The sequence below is a fragment of the Bufo gargarizans genome, chromosome 2 (genome assembly GCF_014858855.1).
Source record: "Bufo gargarizans isolate SCDJY-AF-19 chromosome 2, ASM1485885v1, whole genome shotgun sequence".
NCBI lineage: Eukaryota > Metazoa > Chordata > Amphibia > Anura > Bufonidae > Bufo > Bufo gargarizans.
The window spans coordinates 701,071,520-701,093,304 of record NC_058081.1 but is presented as its reverse complement, the minus strand read 5'-3'; the positions used below and the strand labels follow the sequence as shown (position 1 = coordinate 701,093,304).

The 21,785-nt window shown below is 48.3% G+C and overlaps 1 protein-coding gene across 12 annotated transcripts in view; it reads right to left on the bottom strand.

The window, feature by feature from the left end:
• The window catches only part of HSPG2 (heparan sulfate proteoglycan 2), a 122,916-nt gene that overhangs the window by 26,922 nt on the left and 74,209 nt on the right, over positions 1-21,785 (bottom strand). For 7 of the 12 annotated variants that reach the window (XM_044282440.1, XM_044282445.1, XM_044282443.1 and 4 more), the window contains 25 exons: positions 16,881-17,008; positions 16,003-16,089; positions 15,685-15,743; positions 15,437-15,604; positions 14,872-14,982; positions 13,890-13,990; positions 13,552-13,732; positions 9,400-9,459; positions 8,465-8,587; positions 8,228-8,380; positions 7,482-7,627; positions 6,668-6,803; positions 6,271-6,422; positions 5,182-5,311; positions 4,327-4,478; positions 4,075-4,207; positions 3,785-3,936; positions 3,437-3,575; positions 3,212-3,360; positions 2,355-2,484; positions 2,116-2,270; positions 1,800-1,929; positions 1,186-1,340; positions 245-383; positions 14-157 (listed from right to left, as the gene is read on the bottom strand). In XM_044282440.1, the coding sequence (XP_044138375.1) occupies positions 14-157; positions 245-383; positions 1,186-1,340; positions 1,800-1,929; positions 2,116-2,270; positions 2,355-2,484; positions 3,212-3,360; positions 3,437-3,575; positions 3,785-3,936; positions 4,075-4,207; positions 4,327-4,478; positions 5,182-5,311; positions 6,271-6,422; positions 6,668-6,803; positions 7,482-7,627; positions 8,228-8,380; positions 8,465-8,587; positions 9,400-9,459; positions 13,552-13,732; positions 13,890-13,990; positions 14,872-14,982; positions 15,437-15,604; positions 15,685-15,743; positions 16,003-16,089; positions 16,881-17,008 (3,313 nt within the window). The remainder of the gene's footprint in view (positions 1-13; positions 158-244; positions 384-1,185; positions 1,341-1,799; positions 1,930-2,115; positions 2,271-2,354; positions 2,485-3,211; positions 3,361-3,436; positions 3,576-3,784; positions 3,937-4,074; positions 4,208-4,326; positions 4,479-5,181; positions 5,312-6,270; positions 6,423-6,667; positions 6,804-7,481; positions 7,628-8,227; positions 8,381-8,464; positions 8,588-9,399; positions 9,460-13,551; positions 13,733-13,889; positions 13,991-14,871; positions 14,983-15,436; positions 15,605-15,684; positions 15,744-16,002; positions 16,090-16,880; positions 17,009-21,785) is intronic. The other 5 variants (XM_044282441.1, XM_044282450.1, XM_044282451.1 and 2 more) reach the window with 2 other exon arrangements.

Genomic DNA, 21,785 nt, shown 5'->3' with positions numbered 1-21,785 from the left:
ATGACTGGATTACCTTGTAGGGGCTGATTTTGCCCAATTTTCCACATTACACGTATTGGCTGAGCTCCTCTGTGAACATAGCATTTAAAAGTGGCATTTTCCCCCTGGCGAATGGTGGCACTTGATGGACTGATGGAGATGACTGGGCTTTCCGAACCTATTGATAATAAACATGTAGTGAAGTGAAACTTATATAAAACAAGGGCCCACGTGGCTTCCGGGCAGCAGAAAGATGGTGACTTACGGTAGGTTTTCTGGACTCCGGAGCTGATGTTGATGAATATGGAGGCTTTTAATATTCCAGATGGAGTACTGTAATGGCAGACGTACTCCCCAGAGTCGGCACTAGTTGCCTGGGAAATGCGGAGACGAGAGCCTGAAATCTACGAGACAAAATCATAAGATCAGACTAAACCAAGGATAGAAGCTGAAATACTCTTCCCCTATCAATTGTTTGGCAATTTAACATCATCAATAGGTGGTACCTGCTGTTCTGTTACATAGGACTGCAAGTAACAGCTTCTACATTGTCTGTACTCAAGAGTTATCACTGTCATCTGTGGTGTTACATGGGACTGCAGGTGAAATATACTACATTATCTGTACTCGGATAGTTATCACTGTGTTATCTGTGGTGTTACATAGGACTGCAGATGACATCTACTACAATATCTGTACTGTGGGAGTTATCACTGTGTTATCTGTGGTGTGACATAGGACTGCAGGTGACATCTACTACAATATATGTACTGTGGGAGTTATCACTGTGTTATCTGTGGTGTGACATAGGACTGCAGGTGACATCTACTACAATATCTGTACTGTGAGAGTTATCATGTGTTATCTGTGGTGTAACATAGGACTGCAGGTGACATCTACTACATTATCTGTACTCAGTGAGTTCTCACTGTTATCTGTGGTGTTGCATAGGACTGCAGGTACCATCTACTAAGTTATATGTACTCAGAGTTATCACTGTGTTATCTATAGTGTTACATAGGAATGCAAGTACCATCTACTACCTCATCTATACTCAAAGAGTTCACAGTGCACAAAAGGGTTAAAATGACAAAATCAGCTCTGCTACGTCTGTTGATGATTTCATGTGATAGAGCCCAGAGAGCAGTGTAATTATGTATATTTCCAGCGGTTGCAGGGTGTAGCATAAATCAGATATCTTTCTACCTGGTGATGTGCATAGAAATTTGCCCCCGGACGCAACCAGGTAACTGCGGCATCTGGATTTCCAACGACCACACAGTTCAGATCCACATTCTGACCCTCGACTACTGGACCCGGAGTCTTCTCAATGAGGATCGGTGTGGGGAAGCCTGCAGGCACTGAGGGGTAGAGACAATAAGAGATGGAAGATTGTTTTTTTTTTACAGATGCATTATACACATCAAAATATAGCAACAGACCCAAAATCTTGTGTGCCTGGTCAGGAACACTTTGCCAGCCCCACAATCAGAGGTAAGGATGGGTGTCAAGTAGGGTCGCCGCCTTTCCCAACAAAAAATACTGGCCAAGTTTATACATGTTAAAAGGGGGGGGGGGGGGTGGTGGCTTAACACAGGCCGTTATTTGATCATATTTTAGGCTTTGCAACTTTTTTTTTATAAAATCAAACTTTTCACTGTTGGGATACCCCTGTGTATTCAAGTTTTATTTAGCCTCTAATTTTTTAATGTTTCTGCCCCGTTACGAACTCCTCATCATCTACGTTAGAGGCAAAAACCTTAACCACTGTTTGTGAACATTGTGAACGGACGGGTCATATACCGTAATTAGATGTATACCTTGTGATGAGCGCTGTACGATAACAGTAATGATGGCTTCCTGGATACCCGAGCCCGTATTCACACGGCAGATGTACTCGCCAGAATCAGCCGCAGTGGCTTTAAAAATTCGCATTCGTGGTCCTGCAACCTGACAAAAATCAGAGTATTAGAGAGTAAAGCGTGTCCAATACCCAGCAGTAGATTGAGCCCCTGTGTGTAAGATGTAGTGAAGGAGAAGATGTAGATGGCGGTGACTTGTGCTGTGATTCCCCATTCAATAATCATAGTAGACTTAATAATATACATGTGAATAGAGTACCAGCGCCCCCTGTACCTGGTGATTAGAACTTAGCGGACGTCCATGAGACCGATGCCAGGTCACTGACTGGTCAGAGAGTCCTTCTATCAAGCAGCTCAGTTCCAGAATCTGTCCTTCTTCTACAGTCTTTGATGAGGGTTCAATCCTAATGGCACCTGAGACCCCGGTATCTGTAACAGGATATCAGGTGATGCTGACCCCTCATGGTTTAAGAAAAATAACTTCATCTTGTGTAAAAGTCTCCATATACTTACTGTGCCTGGAGCCTTCGATAGAGACGCTGATAGAGGCCATCTGAATCCCAGAGCTGCCGCTCACTTGACAGATGTATTCACCAGAGTCCTGAGGGGAGGCTTTAAGGATGCGCAGCCGAGAGCCTGAAACCTACGTAAGAGCAGAAGAAAGTCTCGTTATTCTCTGACGGACCATGGATGCCCAGCAGGGACGTTATTAAAGGGGTTGCCGTCCAAAAATCTCTTAGGCCGCATTCACATGACTGTGTAAGGGCCATGTCTGTCTTGCAGACTCCAAACTGCAGATCTGCAAAACTCGGGCACTGGCCATGTGCACCTCACATCGTGGTGCAGACCCATTGACTTCAATAGGTCCACGATCCTCAAGATATGGCCAAAGATAGGACCCATTGAAGTCAGTGGGTCCGCACCGCGATGTGAGATGCACACGGCCATTGCTCGTGTTTTGCAGATCCGCAGTTTACAATCCACAAAACGGACACGGCCATCAAAAGGTCGTGTATATGCCGCCTCATTGATAGAAAGGTCGTTGATTAACTGATTGTCGGGTTCCTAGAACCTTCTGAAACCGTCTGTCATGAGCAAAATATGGTAGATGGGGGAGATGATGTTTATTTTGAACGGGAAATAGACCCCAACCATTGCAACCAATAGACTGTCCATGTAATGTAAGGATGTGCTGGGTACTCCAAAGCAAGTTGTTATTTGTAATGGCTCTATTTTATGGCTAATAGAGGGGGTGCTAATGCTGCCCCCTATAGACACCGCTGTGATAGATCATCTGAATAATAGCCTGGACAGAACAACCCCCTTAATAGGAACAGTGTAGTGATGATGACGGAATAGTCCACAGATACCTGGTGATTTTCGGACAGTGGCTGCCCCTGTCTGTACCATGACACCTCCTGATGTGTCTGTCCTTCCACGACACAGTTCAGGACAACAGTCTGTCCCTCTGACACAGCACTGGATGGAGACTCGACGAGGATGGTCGGTGTGATGCCGGCTAATGAGACATCGGGACATCAGATAATAATGAAAAGTATAAAATGATTCAACAGAAATTGAGTTATCCTACTCACTGTGAACTGGGCCAATGACACGACTAATAGTGACCGTGATGGTTGCCTGACGAGTGACTGTTCCGGAGGTGACGCGGCAGATGTACTCGCCGGAGTCCGCCACAGATGCCTGGAGGATGCGCAGACGAGAGCCCAGCACCTAAGCACAAGCCAGCAGTTAATGACTCCTCTATAATCATCTCATCGTGACAATGATCCACAATTAAACTAATGAAGATTAACCCCCCACTCCCACAATATCGGTCATCAATGGCCGATAATAGTGACCAGTCTAATGGTTCTCTCTGATGGGGGTAAGAAGCTCTCTAGCAATGGTCTGACGAGGGAACAGATCCATAAGCTTCTCACCTGGTGATTGGGGGAGAGGGGCTGACCCTTTCTGGTCCAGGTGACCACAGCATTTTGTGACTCAGAGACCACACAGTTCAATTCGAGAGTTTGACCCTCAGCCACAGTGTTTGAGGAGGGTTCAATCCTCAGAGCCGGGAACGAGCCTGATGCTGGAAGAACCAATAGAAGCAGAGAAGATACAGATCAAACTGCAGTTATTTATATGTCTACTCTAAAAGGTGATTTAACAAAATACTGAAAAAAGTCTCCACTAAACCCAGGACAGGATAACAGAGGTTCATACTCACGGTCACTAGAAATGCGAGTTACAGTGATGAAGGTTGATGCCTGCTGTGTGATTCCACCATGGGTGATACGACAGATGTACTCTCCAGAGTCAGCAGCGGAGGCTTGGAGGATCCTCAGACGTGATCCAGACACCTAGAATGAGATATATTGATATGAATGAAGAGGAGGGGGCTCCGTTCATAGCACTGACTGGTACGACTTGATAAACACTTGGAATTCCATATGGAACCAATGATCTGCTCTGCAGTTACCTGATGGTTTGGCGAGAGAGGAATTCCCGGCCTGTACCAAGTGACCTCTACCCCAGGATAACCAGTCACTTGGCAGTCCAGCTCCAAAGTCTGCCCCTCAACCAATGAGCCTGAGGAAGACTCAATCCTAAGCACGGGAATGTTTTCCGAAGCTGGGAAAGAAGACAGATTGCCGACAATTGTCCTTATGGAAGTCACAGACCAAGTGGAAAGGGCGAAGCGGAAAATGGAGGGCACAGATGCCAAGAATGAAGAGGCAGAAAAGTGACCCAATGAGAAGAATTAAAGGTGTAAGAAGAATAATGACCATAGAGGACCAAAGCCACAATGAAGAAGAGTAAGGAATAAATAAAACGAGGGACACTATCTCAATGGAGGACTTATAAGAATGAGCTGTCATTGTGTGTGATGTCGCCCCTTTGTTCCCTGTAACAAGACCCTGAGAGTGTAATTTTCCCCCATGACAAAGCATTTCTGGAACTTTGGGTTTGTTTGGGGGTCCAGCCCCAGAAGAAACTCGACCGCCTCTGAAGACCAGTCTAATCAGAGACTTCATTCTCCATCTTCAAGGGAACAACAGAGCCTCAAGAGCAACAATATGGACAAGTGAGATCAGGAGCAATGTACGACGTTGAGGAAAATGGACTAAACCAAGGAATAAGAAGAGGGTGTGCAATGCTCATTATGGGTGAGAGACATAATAGAGGAGGAGATCTGCCGAGTGCGGGATTTGAATACTTAATTCAGTAAAGAGGACAGAGAAAGATGCAGCGTCCCGAAAGAAGATGAAGATTAGAGGACAGCGGGATCACATGAATAACCAGATGCGGCTGGCAAGTCCTGCGCACAACTTACGGATGGGAACACGGTTGATTGTGATAATGATTGAGGCTTGTTGTGTTCCACCTCCGTTAGTGACCCGGCAGATATATTCCCCAGAGTCGGCTGATGAGGCTTGTAGTATGCGCAGACGGGAGCCATAGACCTAGAGAGGAACAGGGACCCTCATCGTAAACCTACATTATCAGGAGAAGGGTCTACAGGGCTTATCTGAGGGAGGGTGAGCTTTATCTTCTTCGCCACGTTGGGTATCTATTTCTTGGCAAAAAAATATATATATATAAAGGGGAAACAAGAACCTCAGATGCAGCCATGTAGATGAGCCCTGACCCACTTAGTCCATCATGGACAGCAGAAAGCAGATTACAGCGCAGCTTCCAGAGCAGGAGGAAGAAAGTCAGGAGTAACAGCCCTGCTACATGGGCTGTGTGGTCCTATATATACACAACAGACACCGTAGAGCTATATCATTTGGGGTCATTATTAATCTACTTTAGGCCTCATGCACATGACCGTTCCGTTTTTTGCGGTCCGCAATTTGCGGGACGGAACGGGCGGCCCATTGAAGAAAGGCCTATTCTTGTCCGCAAAACCGACAAGAATAGGGCATGTTATATATTTTTTTTTGCGGGACCACGGAACGGAGCAACGGATGCGGGCAGCACACGGAGTGCTGTCCGCATCTTTTGCGGCCCCATTGAAGTCAATGGGTCCGCACCCAAGCCGCAAAAACTGCGGCTCGGATGCGGACCCGAATAACGGTCGTGTGCATGAGGCCTTAGTTTTATAACGGATTCCCACATGACTCCAGTACCTGAATATAGCGACAACAACTGGACCAGGAATAATACAGCTACATATAGCAAGCCCTGGACTCTAATAGCAGTGGCATCATTGTCATATTAATGGGGTTTTACAAGATTTGCCAGGAGTCGGACGCCCGCCAATCTCATATTGATGACCTATCCTGACGATAGGTTATCAACATGATAATCCCGGGAAACCCTTTTAATGACCTTGTGTTAGGCTGTGTTCACATCACATTCTGTCAATGCCGGACACAGATGTGAAAGGAGCCTTGTTGGTGTGACCCGAGTGATTTACCTGGTGATTGGGTGACAGGGGGTGGCCAGGCCTATGCCATGTGACTGTAGCCTGCGGATAGGAAGCGACTACACAGTTCAGTTCCACGGTTTGTCCCTCCAGCACGTTATCAGATGACGGCTCAATCCTCACAAGTGGAGCAGCAGAAGAAGCTGATGGAAGAAGAACATTGCAGATGTCGTAGATCATAATACCCGGATTACAACCAACACAATGATACTACCCAGGTACTGTAGAGTTGAGCACACAGATCAGAAAGATGGGGGCAACATGCAAGCCTCCAAACCCAGCAGTACATGCACCTGTGTCTCTGCATTTTCTAGGAAACATTTGCAGAGCATTCGGTGTGGCCGCTGGATATTCCTCACTGCAGATACTCTGTTGTAGGTGGACTCACCTTTTACCACAATCACTTCTATCTGACGCTGAGAGGAGCCTGCAGAGTTGGTGCCAACGCACAAATACGTTCCGGCGTCTGCTACAGTTATTGATGGAATCAGGAGGGTGGCGATGTCTGTCCTCTCTGTATGAGCCTGGGAAATACACAGGAACCCAAGTTGAGCACCATAGTAGTCCTCACAGACTCTGCGTATAGGTGATTTATAAGAATTGTGCAGCGTCCAGGAGGAAATGGGCAATGGTTTGGACAGGACGTTCTGCAGTGCAGCACCTTACCAATTCTGCTGACAATGGAGTTAGGGTAGTGGTAGAAGGGGACAGGTAAAGGTAGATTTGGTGAGATGTTAGGTAGAGGAGAAGAAAACAGGTCTGTGCAGTGTCAGACAATACGTGAGGGGGAGTTTTACATCATGGCCGTTCTAACTCCTGCTAGAGCCACTGGTCACTACAGTATGTGTCACCATGGGCAGCCTATGATGGAGTGACCAATCGCTCATCATTTTACCATTGTATGGAAGGTCTGAGGCATTGGCCAGGGCAGTATCTATGTCAATGGCTTCTGCGGGTTATAGCAGATACCTGCAGCTCCTGAATCCGCCTCTGGATAGCTTCCAGGCTGCTGCTTCGAAAATGAAGGAAACCAAGAGAGGAGAGGGCCTGAGCAGATGGACGGGCCGAGAGAGAGAGAGAGACAGGAGGAATAGAAAGTGAGAGGGAAAATAACCATCGGGAGCAGTGGTGAGCATGCACGACCTGTGACAGTAAGGACCTCTATGTATCTGCAGCACCGCATGCACGGCTCATCCTCTCACCTGAGGGGGTAGGATACCATCTTGCTTCCTCCAGGAGATTGTTGGAGTGGGGCTGCCTAGTGCTCTACAGTACAGCCGGGCGGTGTCCCCTTCTCTGACCTCTGTCCGCTCTGGGCTCACCTGGACGTCTGGCAAATTTCCACCTGCTAGCAAAGGAGACGTCATTTAAATTCCCATAAAATATTAAGCAATAGCCCCCTCCCCTTTTCTTAGAGGCCTGGCAATCATAAAACCATACTATACATCTGCTGTCTGTGGACACTGAGGACCATGGGAGGTTTTCACGGGTCCATAAAGCCCTTGGGTGGGACTGAGAAAGCCAAGTTAAGGCGGGTTTACGCGGGCCGAGCTAAAGCCGATTGTCAGGTAGGAAGCGTTCCTTCCCGGCAGTCGGCTGCTCGTTCAGTGAAGGAGGCTGCTGCATTTACAGGCAGCGATCTCCTCCACAGTATGAGAATAAGGGATCGCTATTGCCATGGCTTATCCTCATACAGCTGCATTGTCTCTTGGCAGCAGATTGCAGTTTAGTCTGCACGATCTTCTGCCCAGAAAAGATCATTTAGGTGCCTGCTCTAACGCCAGTTTCACCTAATGGACGAGCGTTTCGTTTGGGTGATCGGCTGCACATTTAGCAGGGTAGATTGTCGAGGTTGAGCGTCTGCATGAACGCTAGTTCCCAATAATCTGTCAGACTATCGGGACGTGTAAATCCAGGATCAGCTCCGGACCTGCTGTCTTATACGTACTGTAAACCCGTAGATCAGCCCTGGCGATGTGTTGGCCAAAACTGTTGTGCACGCGGCAAGTGTATTGCCCAGCGTCTGAGATCTGGGTGGATGAGAAGCGCAGGACACCTCCATGGACACTGGCTCTGGATGAGATGCCTCCATTCTGGCCACCTACAGTGGGGAGCAGGAAACACCATGAAGTCCCCGTCACCTGCATTTACTCTTCTCCTTCATTAACCCATTGCAGTCACTCACCCGTCCACTCCACGATCGGCGTTGGGTTTCCAGTCGCTGTGCAGCGGAATTCTGCCGGCTGACCCTGCTGGACACTCAGCTGCCTGGGCTCAATCACAGCCACAGGGGGCGTCCCTGCTCCAGCTACAAGGTGGTGAGAACATATTACACTGATCACATCACAAAACGCAAGAGGTCTGTGGGATGTCAGGCCCGGAAGAGACCATGTCTATACACAGGACCGGCAGTCACCGCAACGTCCAAACTGTAGACGTAGCAGCCTACACTGCAATGGACATTAGGTCACATATGCTCTAGTGTAGCGAGGGGACGGGTTACTACAAACTGCAGATAACATCTCATGTAACTGTACAACCCCTGCTTTACTCATCTGTACGTCGAGTCTCCAGTCACATTCAGAGCTGCATTCACAGATCTGCTGGCTGCCAGAAGGACTCAGAGGAGTAGCTGAGGTATTATGATACAGTATCGGTCAGGGTAGGGGAATGTTACACAGAACCAGCATGAACTGTAACTGCAGCTCTGGATGTAATTGGAGTAGAAGACATGATAACTCAGAATGGGTACAAGTAAAAAGCAGAAAGAGTTAGACTTCTGTGTAGCTTATATCTGGGTGTAATCTGTAAAGCAGCTATAAGGTGAAGGAGGCAGCGCCTTGTATGACGTGTTACATATATGTAAACCTGCTGCAGTCCAGCTGTCCCTATGTGACCATGGATGGATAAGCCAAGGTGATGTATGGTAAGAAAGAAGCACAGGGATTAGCATGAGAGGGGCAGCACACGCCATCAGTATGGACACTGCTTCTGCTATATGGAGATGGAGTGGATGCAAACATGGAGGGGGGTGGAGATGGGATGGTGGAACAAGCAGTTCAGGTTTGGCATGCTGCAGCCATGATGCTCAACGGGCAAGACCACTCCATGCCAACTTACATGGTCTGTGTCCTTCAATGGTTTCAAAGGGTCCATAGAACATCTGGGTGTGGGAGGCCTCTGCGGATGAGGTAGAAGGAGCTTTAGTGGGAGGAAGAGTCTGCAGAGATGGAGCGGTCAGCACGCATCTCATCAGAGAAAAACACGACCAAGGAGCGAGGGTGGGGGGGGGACACACGCTTTATTGAGGCCTGAACTCCACGGATGGAGCACAGTACAGTACAACATCAATTATACATCATATAGGAGAGGCAGGAAACAAAGTCACAGGACCCCATCCCTGCATCTGACCGCTGCGCTTATATTAGGACGCTGTAGAATCAGTGAGCCGCAGCAGTGTCTACGACCCCCCCCCAGCGCAGAGTATACCACCCCCCGAGCAAAGTACACAACCCTCCCAGCGCAAAGTACACCACCACCCCACCTCAGAGTATACCACCCCCAGTGCAAAGTACACCACCACCCCATATCAGAGTATGCCACCCCCAGCACAAAGTACACCACCACCCCATCTCAGAGTATGCCACCCCCAGCGCAAAGTACACCACCCCATCTCAGAGTATGCCACCCCCAGCGCAAAGTACACCACCACCCCATCTCAGAGTATGCCACCCCCAGATCTCAGAGTATACCACCCCCAGCGCAAAGTACACCACCGCCCCATCTCAGAGTATACCACCCCCAGCGCAAAGTACACCACCACCCTATCTCAGAATATACCATCCCCCAGCGCAAAGTACACCACCACCCCATCTCAGAATATACCATCCCCCAGCGCAAAGTACACCACCACCCCATCTCAGAGTATGCCACCCCCAGCGCAAAGTACACCACCACCCCATCTCAGAGTATGCCACCCCCAGCACAAAGTACACCACCACCCCATCTCAGAGTATGCCACCCCCAGCGCAAAGTACACCACCACCCCATCTCAGAGTATGCCACCCCCAGATCTCAGAGTATACCACCCCCAGCGCAAAGTACACCACCGCCCCATCTCAGAGAATACCACCCCCAGCGCAAAGTACACCACCACCCCATCTCAGAATATACCACCCCCAGCGCAAAGTACACCACCACCCCATCTCAGAATATACCACCCCCAGCGCAAAGTACACCACCACCCCATCTCAGAGTATGCCACCATCCAGCGCAGAGTATACAACCCCCTCAAAGCAAAATATACCACCCTCCCAGCACAGAGTATGCCACCATCTAGCGCAGAGTATGCCACCCCTCCAGCGCAGAGTATACAACCCCCTCAGAGCAAAGTATACCACCCTCCCAGCACAGAGTATGCCACCATCCAGCGCAGAGTATACCATTAAATGGAGAGTATAAAACTCCATCAGTACAGAGTATATTATCCCCACTGTACAGAGTTTATCACAACCCAGTTCAGAGTATACCTACTCCCAGTTCCGAGTATGCCACCATCTAGCGTAGAGTATACAACCCCCAGTTCAGAGTATATCACCCTCTCAGCGCACCGTACACCACCCCCCTGCAGAGTACACCACCATCCCAATGCAGCGTATACCACTCCCACCAGTGGAAAGTATACAACCCCCAAGTGCACAGTTTACCACCCCCAATGCAGAGTGTATCACAGTCCAGCACAGAGTATACTTACTCCCAGTGCAGAGTATGCCACCATCAAGTGTAGAGAGTACCAACCTCCATTGCAGAGAGTACTTACCCCTAAGTGCAGAGTATACTTCCTCCCAGCACAGAGTATGCCACCATCCAGTGTAGCATATACTACCCCAGTTCAGAGTGTCAGTGTACCAACCCCCAGTGCAGAGTATCCGACTCGGAGTATAGAGTATCTCACCCCCCAAACCCAGAAATAGTATACCACCCCAGTGACAGCGCAACTACAAATAACATTAAATCACCCTCCACCCCCATGGCCGCACCACCTACCTGAATACAGTATACCACCCAGCAGCACCCGCACATAGTATACCAGCCCCGGTGCCCATACACAGTTTACCACACACACTGTTAATTTGCTCTTTAATAAAAAAATTCAATGAAAACATTAAAACATCTATTATTATATTATTTGCAGTACGTAAAGCGACCCCTCCGCAGAACAGTCTGCAATCAGCGTCACAGGAGCTGCGGGTATGAGGTAGGCAGCCGTTTCACATCATGAGGTCAGTTTAGAGGTAGGTACGTTCACAGTCTCTTATATACAGGCAGCCACTTGTTGTGTCCCGCAGTCTCTGATTGAGAGATCCAGGCATCTACAGACACCGACGACTTCATGTGGAGCAGAATCATTACCCCCAAAACCCCTCCATCCATCTAAAAAAAAAGCACCAGGGCCCCGGACAGCCGTCCCATCATCCTGACATTCCAGTCTTCACCGACTTCCACCTGAGTCGGTCTGTATCCTACAGGAGCAGCATGGCTCCACTCATTCCACAGTCTACATTCATAGTGTTGTCCTCGCTCCACCCTTCCCCAGAGTTATCCTTGCCATACGTAGACTACTCCTCTAATCACCGACACACTGAACATCACCATTATAAGTCAGAGGAGCAGCTCTCTAACATCTGACTCCAACACACCACCAGGAGCGACCAGATCATTACCAAAGTGGAGCACCAGCAATAGGACACCACACTGAGAAGGTACAACACGTATCCCACCACCGCGTCAGGAAAAACGAGGTCACATGCTGTAAAGAGTTAAACAAACAGGACGGGAAGATGGTGCCTGGGCCGGAGGTAGCTTTTCACCTCTATCTAGTCCTCGCAATGTGGAAGACATAGGCCGGACACATGCGTGCGAGTTCAATGCGAGAAACTCACAGCGTGTCAGTGAGAGGTTTCGTTCTGACCTCTGCTCCTCTGACGGGATCACACAGCATTGTAATGATTTATAATGCTGTGTGAGCCTGAGAGTCCTGGAATCTTTTGAATTACACTTACATAATGCTGTCAGTGTAATTCAGTGGATTCCAAGTCTTACAGAGACACACAACATTAGAAATGATTATAGGAGGAGAGGTCAGAACGGGCCCTCACACTGACACACGTTGCGAGTTTCTCACATTGAACTTGTTCGTGTGCGTCTGTCCATAAAGTGCTGTTTATATCACCCAAGGACAAGTAATGGAGAAGAGTCTGATGACTGGGCAGATGATGGGCATGGATCAGCAGAGACCCCGCAGAGGACATCCACTCATCAGGTCAGGACTCTGGGTATATGGAGCCTTGTGTCATACATGTCCTACCCTGTAGAGTAACTCAAGCCATTTCTAGTTTTTAGGTATAACCTCCATAAACTACAGCAACCCTGTAGATGCCTCACTTATCTTGTGTCACAAGATCTTCTACTCCAGTCACATCCATTTAGGAATTTAAGCAGATCTCAGTGCAGATCGGGGTGTGACTGGAGTACAAGACGTGCCAAGCAAAGTATCTGCAAAGTTACTGAACATTTTACAGAGGTCATACCTGGACGTGAAGTGAAGAATGACGCTGACAAGGTGTCGGTATTATTCCTCTAAGAGGCGTAGGGCGAATGGCAACGGACGATCAGTGTGTAGCTACCGCTTTTTATCATTGGTCAGGACGCCTGGTGGCTGCTGTCAGTCCCTGTATAGTGAAATGAATGCTGGAGACCTGTTACTAGCGTTCAGGAGCAAAACTCTTACATTTCCGGTTCACATTCTTGAAAAACAATTAGCATTTTATTTAAAAAAAATAAAAAAAAAATGTTATTATAGGGTGGGGGAGGGGGCAGAAGAAGCTCAACACATACAAGATAAAGCAATAAAGGGGGTGGGAAAAGGTTACCGCGGGGGAGGGAGGTCTGCAATAGCGGTGATTTGATTTGCCTTCTCTAATCATGTGACACGGGCCCAGGCAGCATAAGCGTCCAATCACGTTAGTGAACAGTCCCGAGGTTTGATTGAGGAGACAGAGGGAGAGGAGGATTACTTCATTCCCGCATGCATGAGAAGTCCAGATAGGAGACGCCATCAAGGCCAGTGCACAAAAGCCTAGAAGCCAAGTGAAGCTGTCGGGACCAGCGAGGGACGACTGGCCGCTTACCGGGTGTGCAAGCAGAGAGGGCGGGGGGACCTTAGCACCATGCAATGGATGGAGGGGTTTTAATGGTGACTCTTTCACCAACCTTGAACATAAAGCGTTGCATTGCCCTCATCCATGTCAAACATATTGGATCCAGTGCAGATGTAAATGCCAGCGTCTTCGGGCTGCACGTTACGGATGGTCAGGATGCCATTGAAGTCCATCGCTCTCTCGGGCAGATTCCCGCTGTTCTGACGGGTCCACACCAAGGTGTAAGCTGGGGACTGAGGGAGGAAAACAAGCTACATATAAAAAGAAGGGTAAAGCAGACCACACATCTGCCCACATGGTCTTTATACACCGCTGTGCATGGGGATCTGAAATACACCAGACATACAATAAGTGGTGGGTTGTCGTTCCCATCCCAAAGCTTCTACTCACCGTGCTCTTTGCTGTGCATATGAAGGTGACGTCTACGCCTTGCCGGACCCTCTGTACCCTCTGCTCTTCCACAGTCACTGTAATGGGCCTAATGGGAGAGGCTGAGAGATAAACCAAGACGATGTTATTCCAGAAGTGACACTTACCTCTCAATGCCGAGAGCACCCAACGTCGTGGGCAGCAATGAGAGTGCCATGTAATGAGGTGACAAGCTACCAGCTCTGACAATCGGGACCGACCAGATGCCCACTCCTGCTAGAGAGGAGGGCACCCACTGTCCGTCAGCCAGGTGTAATGGCCCCCCACCCACCAATGAGATGTAAAAGTAATGTAGGGCTCAGCTATCATGTAGTCCATGACACGAGGCAGTGTACAGATAAAATGGAGCTAATATACAATGTCGGCTGTATGCACATTTTGGATAAATTATACAGGAAATAGAAAAAAATAAAATCAGGGAATGGGGACAAGGGCACAAGCAATGTACAAACCTCAGCGCTGCTCAGTGTGAAGGGTCCCAATAAATGGCAGCATGAACCAAACAGAGGTAATGTTACATACAGAAAACACTGGATTACAACTCATTGCATATCCGAAATTACAGCTCTGCGCAGTCCTACCGCTCGGACCCCCACCAATGACGAGAATGAACCCCTGTATCTACCGTGGAGCCTACAGAGTGGCCGGTCGGGCATGTGCGCGATCGCTCCATTAATTTCTATGTCAGTTCTGCAGACGGCCAAGAGCTGCACTCTGCTATCTCTGGAACTCCCATAGAAATTAATGGCGCAGCCGAGCGCATGCCCAACCAGCCACTTTGTACATTTCGGGGGCTCCACAGGGTATGGGGCTACCATTTTGATGATCGTGGGGATCTTAGTGATAGGACCCACACGTATCTAATAGTTTTTCCTTATCTTGTGGATACTGGAATACCCCTTTAATAGCAATACAAGAGGACCCGAGGTTTCTGGACTCTCACCATGGATGATGATCTCTGCTCTACTGGTGTTCATGTGCTGGTAATTGCGGCAAGTGCAGATGTAGACTCCAGAATCTGATGGCTGCAGGCTAGGGAAGTGCAGGATCTCACCTGAGAGAGAACAGGAGAGGTGATGACCGTGATGAAGGGCTCAGACATGAACAAATATCTGCCATGGACCATGGATGGGTATAGAGTGTGGGAGGAAAAGGTCTGCTCTCACTCACCTCGAACACATGAGGTAAACTAAAATTCTGACCATTTCTGGTAAAATTACTGTCCATCTATGGATGGATAATGTCAGCACACAGACAGACTCTGCAAGAGCTGATATCAGGACACATCATGTCAGGACATATCACACGAGGAGACTGCCCGAGATGATATCAGATCATATCACATGAGGAGACTGCCCGAGCTGATATCAGGACATATCACATGAGGAGACTGCCCAAGCTGATATTATCTCATATTACACAAGGAGACTTGGCCCAAGCTAATATCAGGGCATACCACAACTGATATCAGAACATATCACACGTCTTCATTCCTGGCTTGATTTTACCTCTTTCCCTTAGCTGGGTGTTTCCAGGAAGCGGTCGCCCATCTTCTCGTGACCAGAAGTAGTAGTAAGGAGGGTCACCACTTCCTTGGCACCTGAGACTTATTTCACTACCTGGAGTAACTGTTTTCTTCTCAGGGTAAATCCTGACAAAGAAGTGTGATTGTCTGTCTGAAATAGAAGGGAGATCGATATTACCCCCGGGACAGAAATACAGCAATGAGACTGGGGGAGGAAAGTAAAGTTCTTACCCTCTGGGACACATTTCTGGCCACGGACGCTGGGGTTACCAGTATATCCTGGAGCACACCTGTCACAGAATACCAGAAGGTGAGCCTACACTGTGGGCACTGCTATCACTGATATATGCCTGGGTACAGGGAAGAGCAATCTCAACTATGCAAAAAGGGAGGACTACCATATTATGGGACAGAAAGAAGCAGGAGGAGATCCTGCCCCGGCCCTCTATACAAATGATACAAGGACTAGGCTGATTTACAATTATATGTGAGGAAGGGCCCACGGGACATCCATGGACACATATAAGCTTTCTTCCACTCAGGACTGACCTCTCGCAGTACTGCCCTGTGTACCCTATGGGGCAGGCTGTGCATCTGTAGCCACCAGCACCATCTGTCTCACAGGTCTTCGAAAACCTGAAATGAAAATGAAACAAATGGATATGAGACAGAATATAACGGTCCTTTTACACTGCCTGATTGTCGAACGCTCGTTCCCGATAATCTGCCCGTGTAAAGGTGCCGCTGCTCACCCGATGAACGAGCGAAACGTGTGTTCATCAGGTGAATTCATCTTTCATGTGTTGTTATAGTTTGTTAAGAAATTTAGTGAAATAAACTAAAATAAATAATTCAGGGCGGCATAATCTTCACTTGATCTTAATATACTACCACTACAATGATGAGAATATAATACTAAAACTATGATGATGAGGAGGATATTATATTACAGCTACAATGATGAGGATATACTACTACAGCTACAATGATGAGGATATACTACTACAGCTACAATAAGGATATAATACTACAGCTATGATAATGAAGAGGATAATATACTACCGCTACAATGATGAGGAGGATATAATACTACAGCTAGGAGGAGGAGGAGCATATAATACTACAGCTAAGAGGAGGATATAATACTACAGCTATGACGATGAAGAAGATATAATACTACAGCTATGACGATGAAGAAGATATAATACTACAGCTCTGATGAGGTTAAGGCTATGATGAGTATATAATACTACAGCCACAATGAGTATATAATACTACAGCTACAATGATGATGATATAATACTACAGGTACAATGGGGATATAATACTACAGCTACGATGATGAGGAGGATATAATACTACCGCTATGATGAGGAGGACATAATACTACAAGTATAATGGTGAGGATATAGTGCAGTTGTACTTACTGGTTCTCTGGGTCACTTAATGGGCATGCACAAGGCTGGCAGTCCTCTGGGGTACCCGCTGTGGCATCACCATAGAAGCCAGGTGCACATTTGTCGCAGAACTCGTCGGCGGTGTTGTGCAAACAGTTCTAGGACAAGGAAATTTTGCATTAGATGAAATTTAAAAAAATACAACATCCCAGGATATATGAGGGACACAAAGCAGCAAATCAAACTTGTACTAGTCTACTCTTGAGGCTATTACCCCTGTACATACAATATATTGTATTAGAGCCAGTGGATCACATGCTAGACGGTCACCCATTTGTATCCTTTTCTAATAGCCAAAGCAGAGTAGCACTATAAGGAGCAGCACCCACTCTGGAGGACTTGACGTGGCCATGCAATGCTACATTTGCAGTGTCCCACTACCCTCGTGGGTACTGCAAAGTTGTCGTGTTATGCTTTGTATGCCTTATATAACCTGTTTTATGCTGCAATGCATCTTTATGCATAATCCCTGCCTACAGGTGTGTCAGATTGCATTACACTGAGCCTACCACTAGGGGGAGACAACACATCCCATATATACAGGTCCTTCTAAAAAAATTAGCATATTGTGATAAAGTTCATTATTTTCTGTAATGTACTGATAAACATTAGACTTTCATATATTTTAGATTCATTACACACCAACTGAAGCAGTTCAAGCCTTTTATTGTTTTAATATTGATGATTTTGGCATACAGCTCATGAAAACCCAAAATTCCTATCTCAAAAAATTAGCATATCATGAAAAGGTTCTCTAAACGAGCTATTAACCTAATCATCTGAATCAACTAATTAACTCTAAACACCTGCAAAAGATTCCTGAGGCTTTTAAAAACTCCCAGCCTGGTTCATTACTCAAAACCGCAATCATGGGTAAGACTGCCGACCTGACTACTGTCCAGAAGGCCATCATTGACCCCCTCAAGCAAGAGGGTAAGACACAGAAAGAAATTTCTGAACGAATAGGCTGTTCCCAGAGTGCTGTATCAAGGCACCTCAGTGGGAAGTCTGTGGGAAGGAAAAAGTGTGGCAGAAAATGCTGCACAACGAGAAGAGGTGACCGGACCCTGAGGAAGATTGTGGAGAAGGACCGATTCCAGACCTTGGGGGACCTGCGGAAGCAGTGGACTGAGTCTGGAGTAGAAACATCCAGAGCCACCGTGTACAGGCGTGTGCAGGAAATGGGCTACAGGTGCCGCATTCCCCAGGTTAAGCCACTTTTGAACCAGAAACAGCGGCAGAAGCGCCTGACCTGGGCTACAGAGAAGCAGCACTGGACTGTTGCTCAGTGGTCCAAAGTACTTTTTTCAGATGAAAGCAAATTTTGAATGTCATTCAGTAATCAAGGTGCCAGAGTCTGGAGGAAGACTGGGGAGAGGGAAATGCCAAAATGCCTGAAGTCCAGTGTCAAGTACCCATAGTCAGTGATGATCTGGGGTGCCATGTCAGCTGCTGGTGTTGGTCCACTGTGTTTTATCAAGGGCAGGGTCAATGCAGCTAGCTATCAGGAGATTTTGGAGCACTTCATGCTTCCATCTGCTGAAAAGCTTTATGGAGATGAAGATTTCATTTTTCAGCACGACCTGGCACCTGCTCACAGTGCCAAAACCACTGGCAAATGGTTTACTGACCATGGTATTACTGTGCTCAATTGGCCTGCCAACTCTCCTGACCTGAACCCCATAGAGAATCTGTGGGATATTGGGAAGAGAAAGTTGAGAGACGCAAGACCCAACACTCTGGATGAGCTTAAGGCCGCTATCGAAGCATCCTGGGCCTCCATAACACCTCAGCAGTGCCACGGGCTGATTGCCTCCATGCCACGCCGCATTGAAGCAGTCATTTCTGCAAAAGGATTCCCGACCAAGTATTGAGTGCAGAACTGAACCTAATTATTTGAAGGTTGACTTTTTTTTGTATTAAAAACACTTTTCTTTTATTGGTCGGATGAAATATGCTAATTCCCTTACGTCCTCAACAGCAGCACAGATGGGGTTAACTGCCCCTGTGGACTGGTAGGACCGGCGGAATTTTAATGAGCCCAAGAACCAATAAACGATCTTCAGCTCCCTGAAAGGGAGGAGATCACCCCCCAGCCCACCGTGTTTTTTTCTGTCCTCTGGACAGGTGGACTGGCGTGTCGCTCCCTCTTTGGGAGCTGAAGATTGCTTAGGGGTTCTTTTTTCCCTCCTTAAAGCTTAGCTCGCTTTCTATGCATCTCAGTGCCTTTATTTTAGGCCTGATCATGGCGATTTCGGTCTGGGGTACCGTTGGGGAGGGGGGCGTCCCCTCCCCTCTTCTTTCATCATCTGTAGACGGTGCTCCGTTCCTCTGTTACCGCATGTGTGCGGCGCTATGGGCGCCGCCATTTCCCGGAAGTGACGCGCCTTAGGTGCGCTACGTCACTTCCGGTTTTCCGAAGCGATGCGGTGATGTATAAAACTCACCTTTTCTTAAACTGGCTCCCTAGAATGACATCCTGGACTTAGGATTAGTCTGGGGAGACAATTTTTCGTTTAGGTAGAGCCAGTATAGGCTCTGGTTTTTCTGAGTGCTTGCTTTGGCAGCACATATACAAAAAAAAAAAAAGGGAGTGGTGCTGATCTCGTTTCAGGAACCCGCCCATTGGGCGGGGTTTCCTCCTTTTAAGCGCCCAGAGCCCATCAGTCAGTGCTCTGGTTGCGTTGCTTTCACAAGTTAGCTCCAGAGCTCTCCTGTGCTTTGTGATATTCCTGCAGTATTGCTTTGCTTGGGTTTTGTACTTCCTCTTCTTTCAGCTCTATTTCTTCTAGTGCTGGTGGACCCCCTTAAGGTCTGGTTTTCTCCACCTCCTGATGTTGTAGGTGTTATGACCTGTTTTGTTTCTTCCATTACAGACTATGGCTTCCCCTAAGGAGGATCAGCGGAAGGCTGGGGCCAAGAGGAAGCATTTGGCATGTTACGAATGTAACACACCCCTAGTTGACAGCTGTCCTTACTCCAGATGTGAGAGTTGTCGCACGGCATCCACGGAACCCACGATGCAGGAGATGTTCCAATGGACCAAGACATACGTGGATGATTCCATCAAGGGAGTAGTTCAGCTACTTAATGAGAGGCTACCAGGTCCCTCTCAGACTCCCATGGAGGTGGTCGCACCGGTCGAAAGACCTACCCCCTGTTCAGTGGGGTCTTCTTCTTCTGAGGAAGAAGAATCTACTTCTTGCTTTTTTCCTCCAGAAAAGACGCAGAAGTTACTCAAGTCCATCAGGTCGGGGGACCAGGATGTTGACATGGGGGAGTCCTCCGATCCCGCCGGTCGGACACAGCGTGTCTTTAGAGCGGATGAGACCCTCCTCTCTGTGATGCGGGATGTGGACCAGAGCGTATCAAGAGACGACATCCTGGCAGCCTTCAAGTCAGCCAACCTGGCTATGGACTTTTTAGTTGATTCCTCCCAGATGCAGCTAAAGCTGGCCGCCAAAACTATGGCCCTAGTTTCAGCTGCCCGCAGACCACTCTGGCTGAAACCGTGGATTGCGGATAACGCATCCAAGTTTAACCTTTGTGGGCTCCCCTTCGAACCAGATAGGTTATTCGGGTCCGAATTGGACAAAATAATGGAGGGGCTCTCCGATAAAAAAGGGAAGAGCCTCCCCCAGCAGCCCTTTCGGGGACGCCCCAGACAGGAAAAGAAGGGTGGAGGTCGTTCTGGGCAGCAGTCTAGGCGCAGAGATTGGGGGGGGCCATCTCGTAAATATCCGAGACGCCCCCGCAAACCCACCAGGGAGGCAAAACCCTCCTGACTATGGGCCTCCTCGAGGCTCTTGGATAAGCCCTGCTGCCCCTGCAGTGTCTCCTCTAGATTTTCCCGTACCCCTCCCCCAGATTCCCGTGGGGGGCCGTCTTACCCATTTCAAAGACTCTTGGAGCCGGTTGATTGCAGACCCCTGGGTCCAGGACATAGTTTCCGCCGGGTACCGGGTAGATCTTATCTCTCTCCCCCCAGAGAGATTCATCGCCACACGAAGCTTCGGGTCTGCCAAACAGGTGGTCCTAGAATCTTACATTCAGGACTATATTTCCAAGGGAGCCCTGGAGGAGGTACCGGCAGGGGAGAGGGGCCTAGGGATTTATTCACCAGTGTTCCTGGTTCCCAAGAAGACAGGAGATCTCCGGATGATCATCGATTTGAGATTCCTCAATCGATTTATAAGGAAAACAAGGTTTCGCATGGAAACCATAAGGTCAGTCAGCCATATCCTCAATTCTGGGGACGTCATGGCTACTCTGGACCTCAAGGATGCGTACCTTCACATTCTGAATCATTCCGCTTCCCGGAAACTCCTCAGGATCGCGGTCCAGATCTCAGGGGTTTGCAGGCACTTTCAGTTCGCCGTGCTTCCCTTCGGAATCTCTTCTGCCCCCCTCATCTTCACCAAGGTGGTGGTTTCGGTGGTGGCAGCTTTGAGACTCCAAGGACTGACTATTATTCCTTATCTGGACGATTGGCTTTTCATAGCCTCCTCAGTTCCGATCCTTACCCACCATCTTCAGGTCGCAGTCTCCTTTCTCTTCCGCCTAGGCTGGATTATCAACTGGCAGAAGTCGAATGTGAGCCCATCGACTTCAATCCATTACTTAGGATTCGTGGTCGACTCTGTGGAGATGTCCCTCCGGTTGACTCCAGAAAGGAGAGCGCGGATTCAGGACCTGGCAAAGGTCCTTTATGTCCCTCGTCGAGTCTCTATCCGGACTCTCATGAAGATGCTGGGGCTCATGTCAGCGGCTGCGGATGCGGTCCCTTGGGCGTTATGGCACCTCCGTCCTCTTCAGTCGGAGGTCTTACACCTATGGAACGGCAGCCCTGCGGGGCTAGATTCCCTGTGCTCCCTG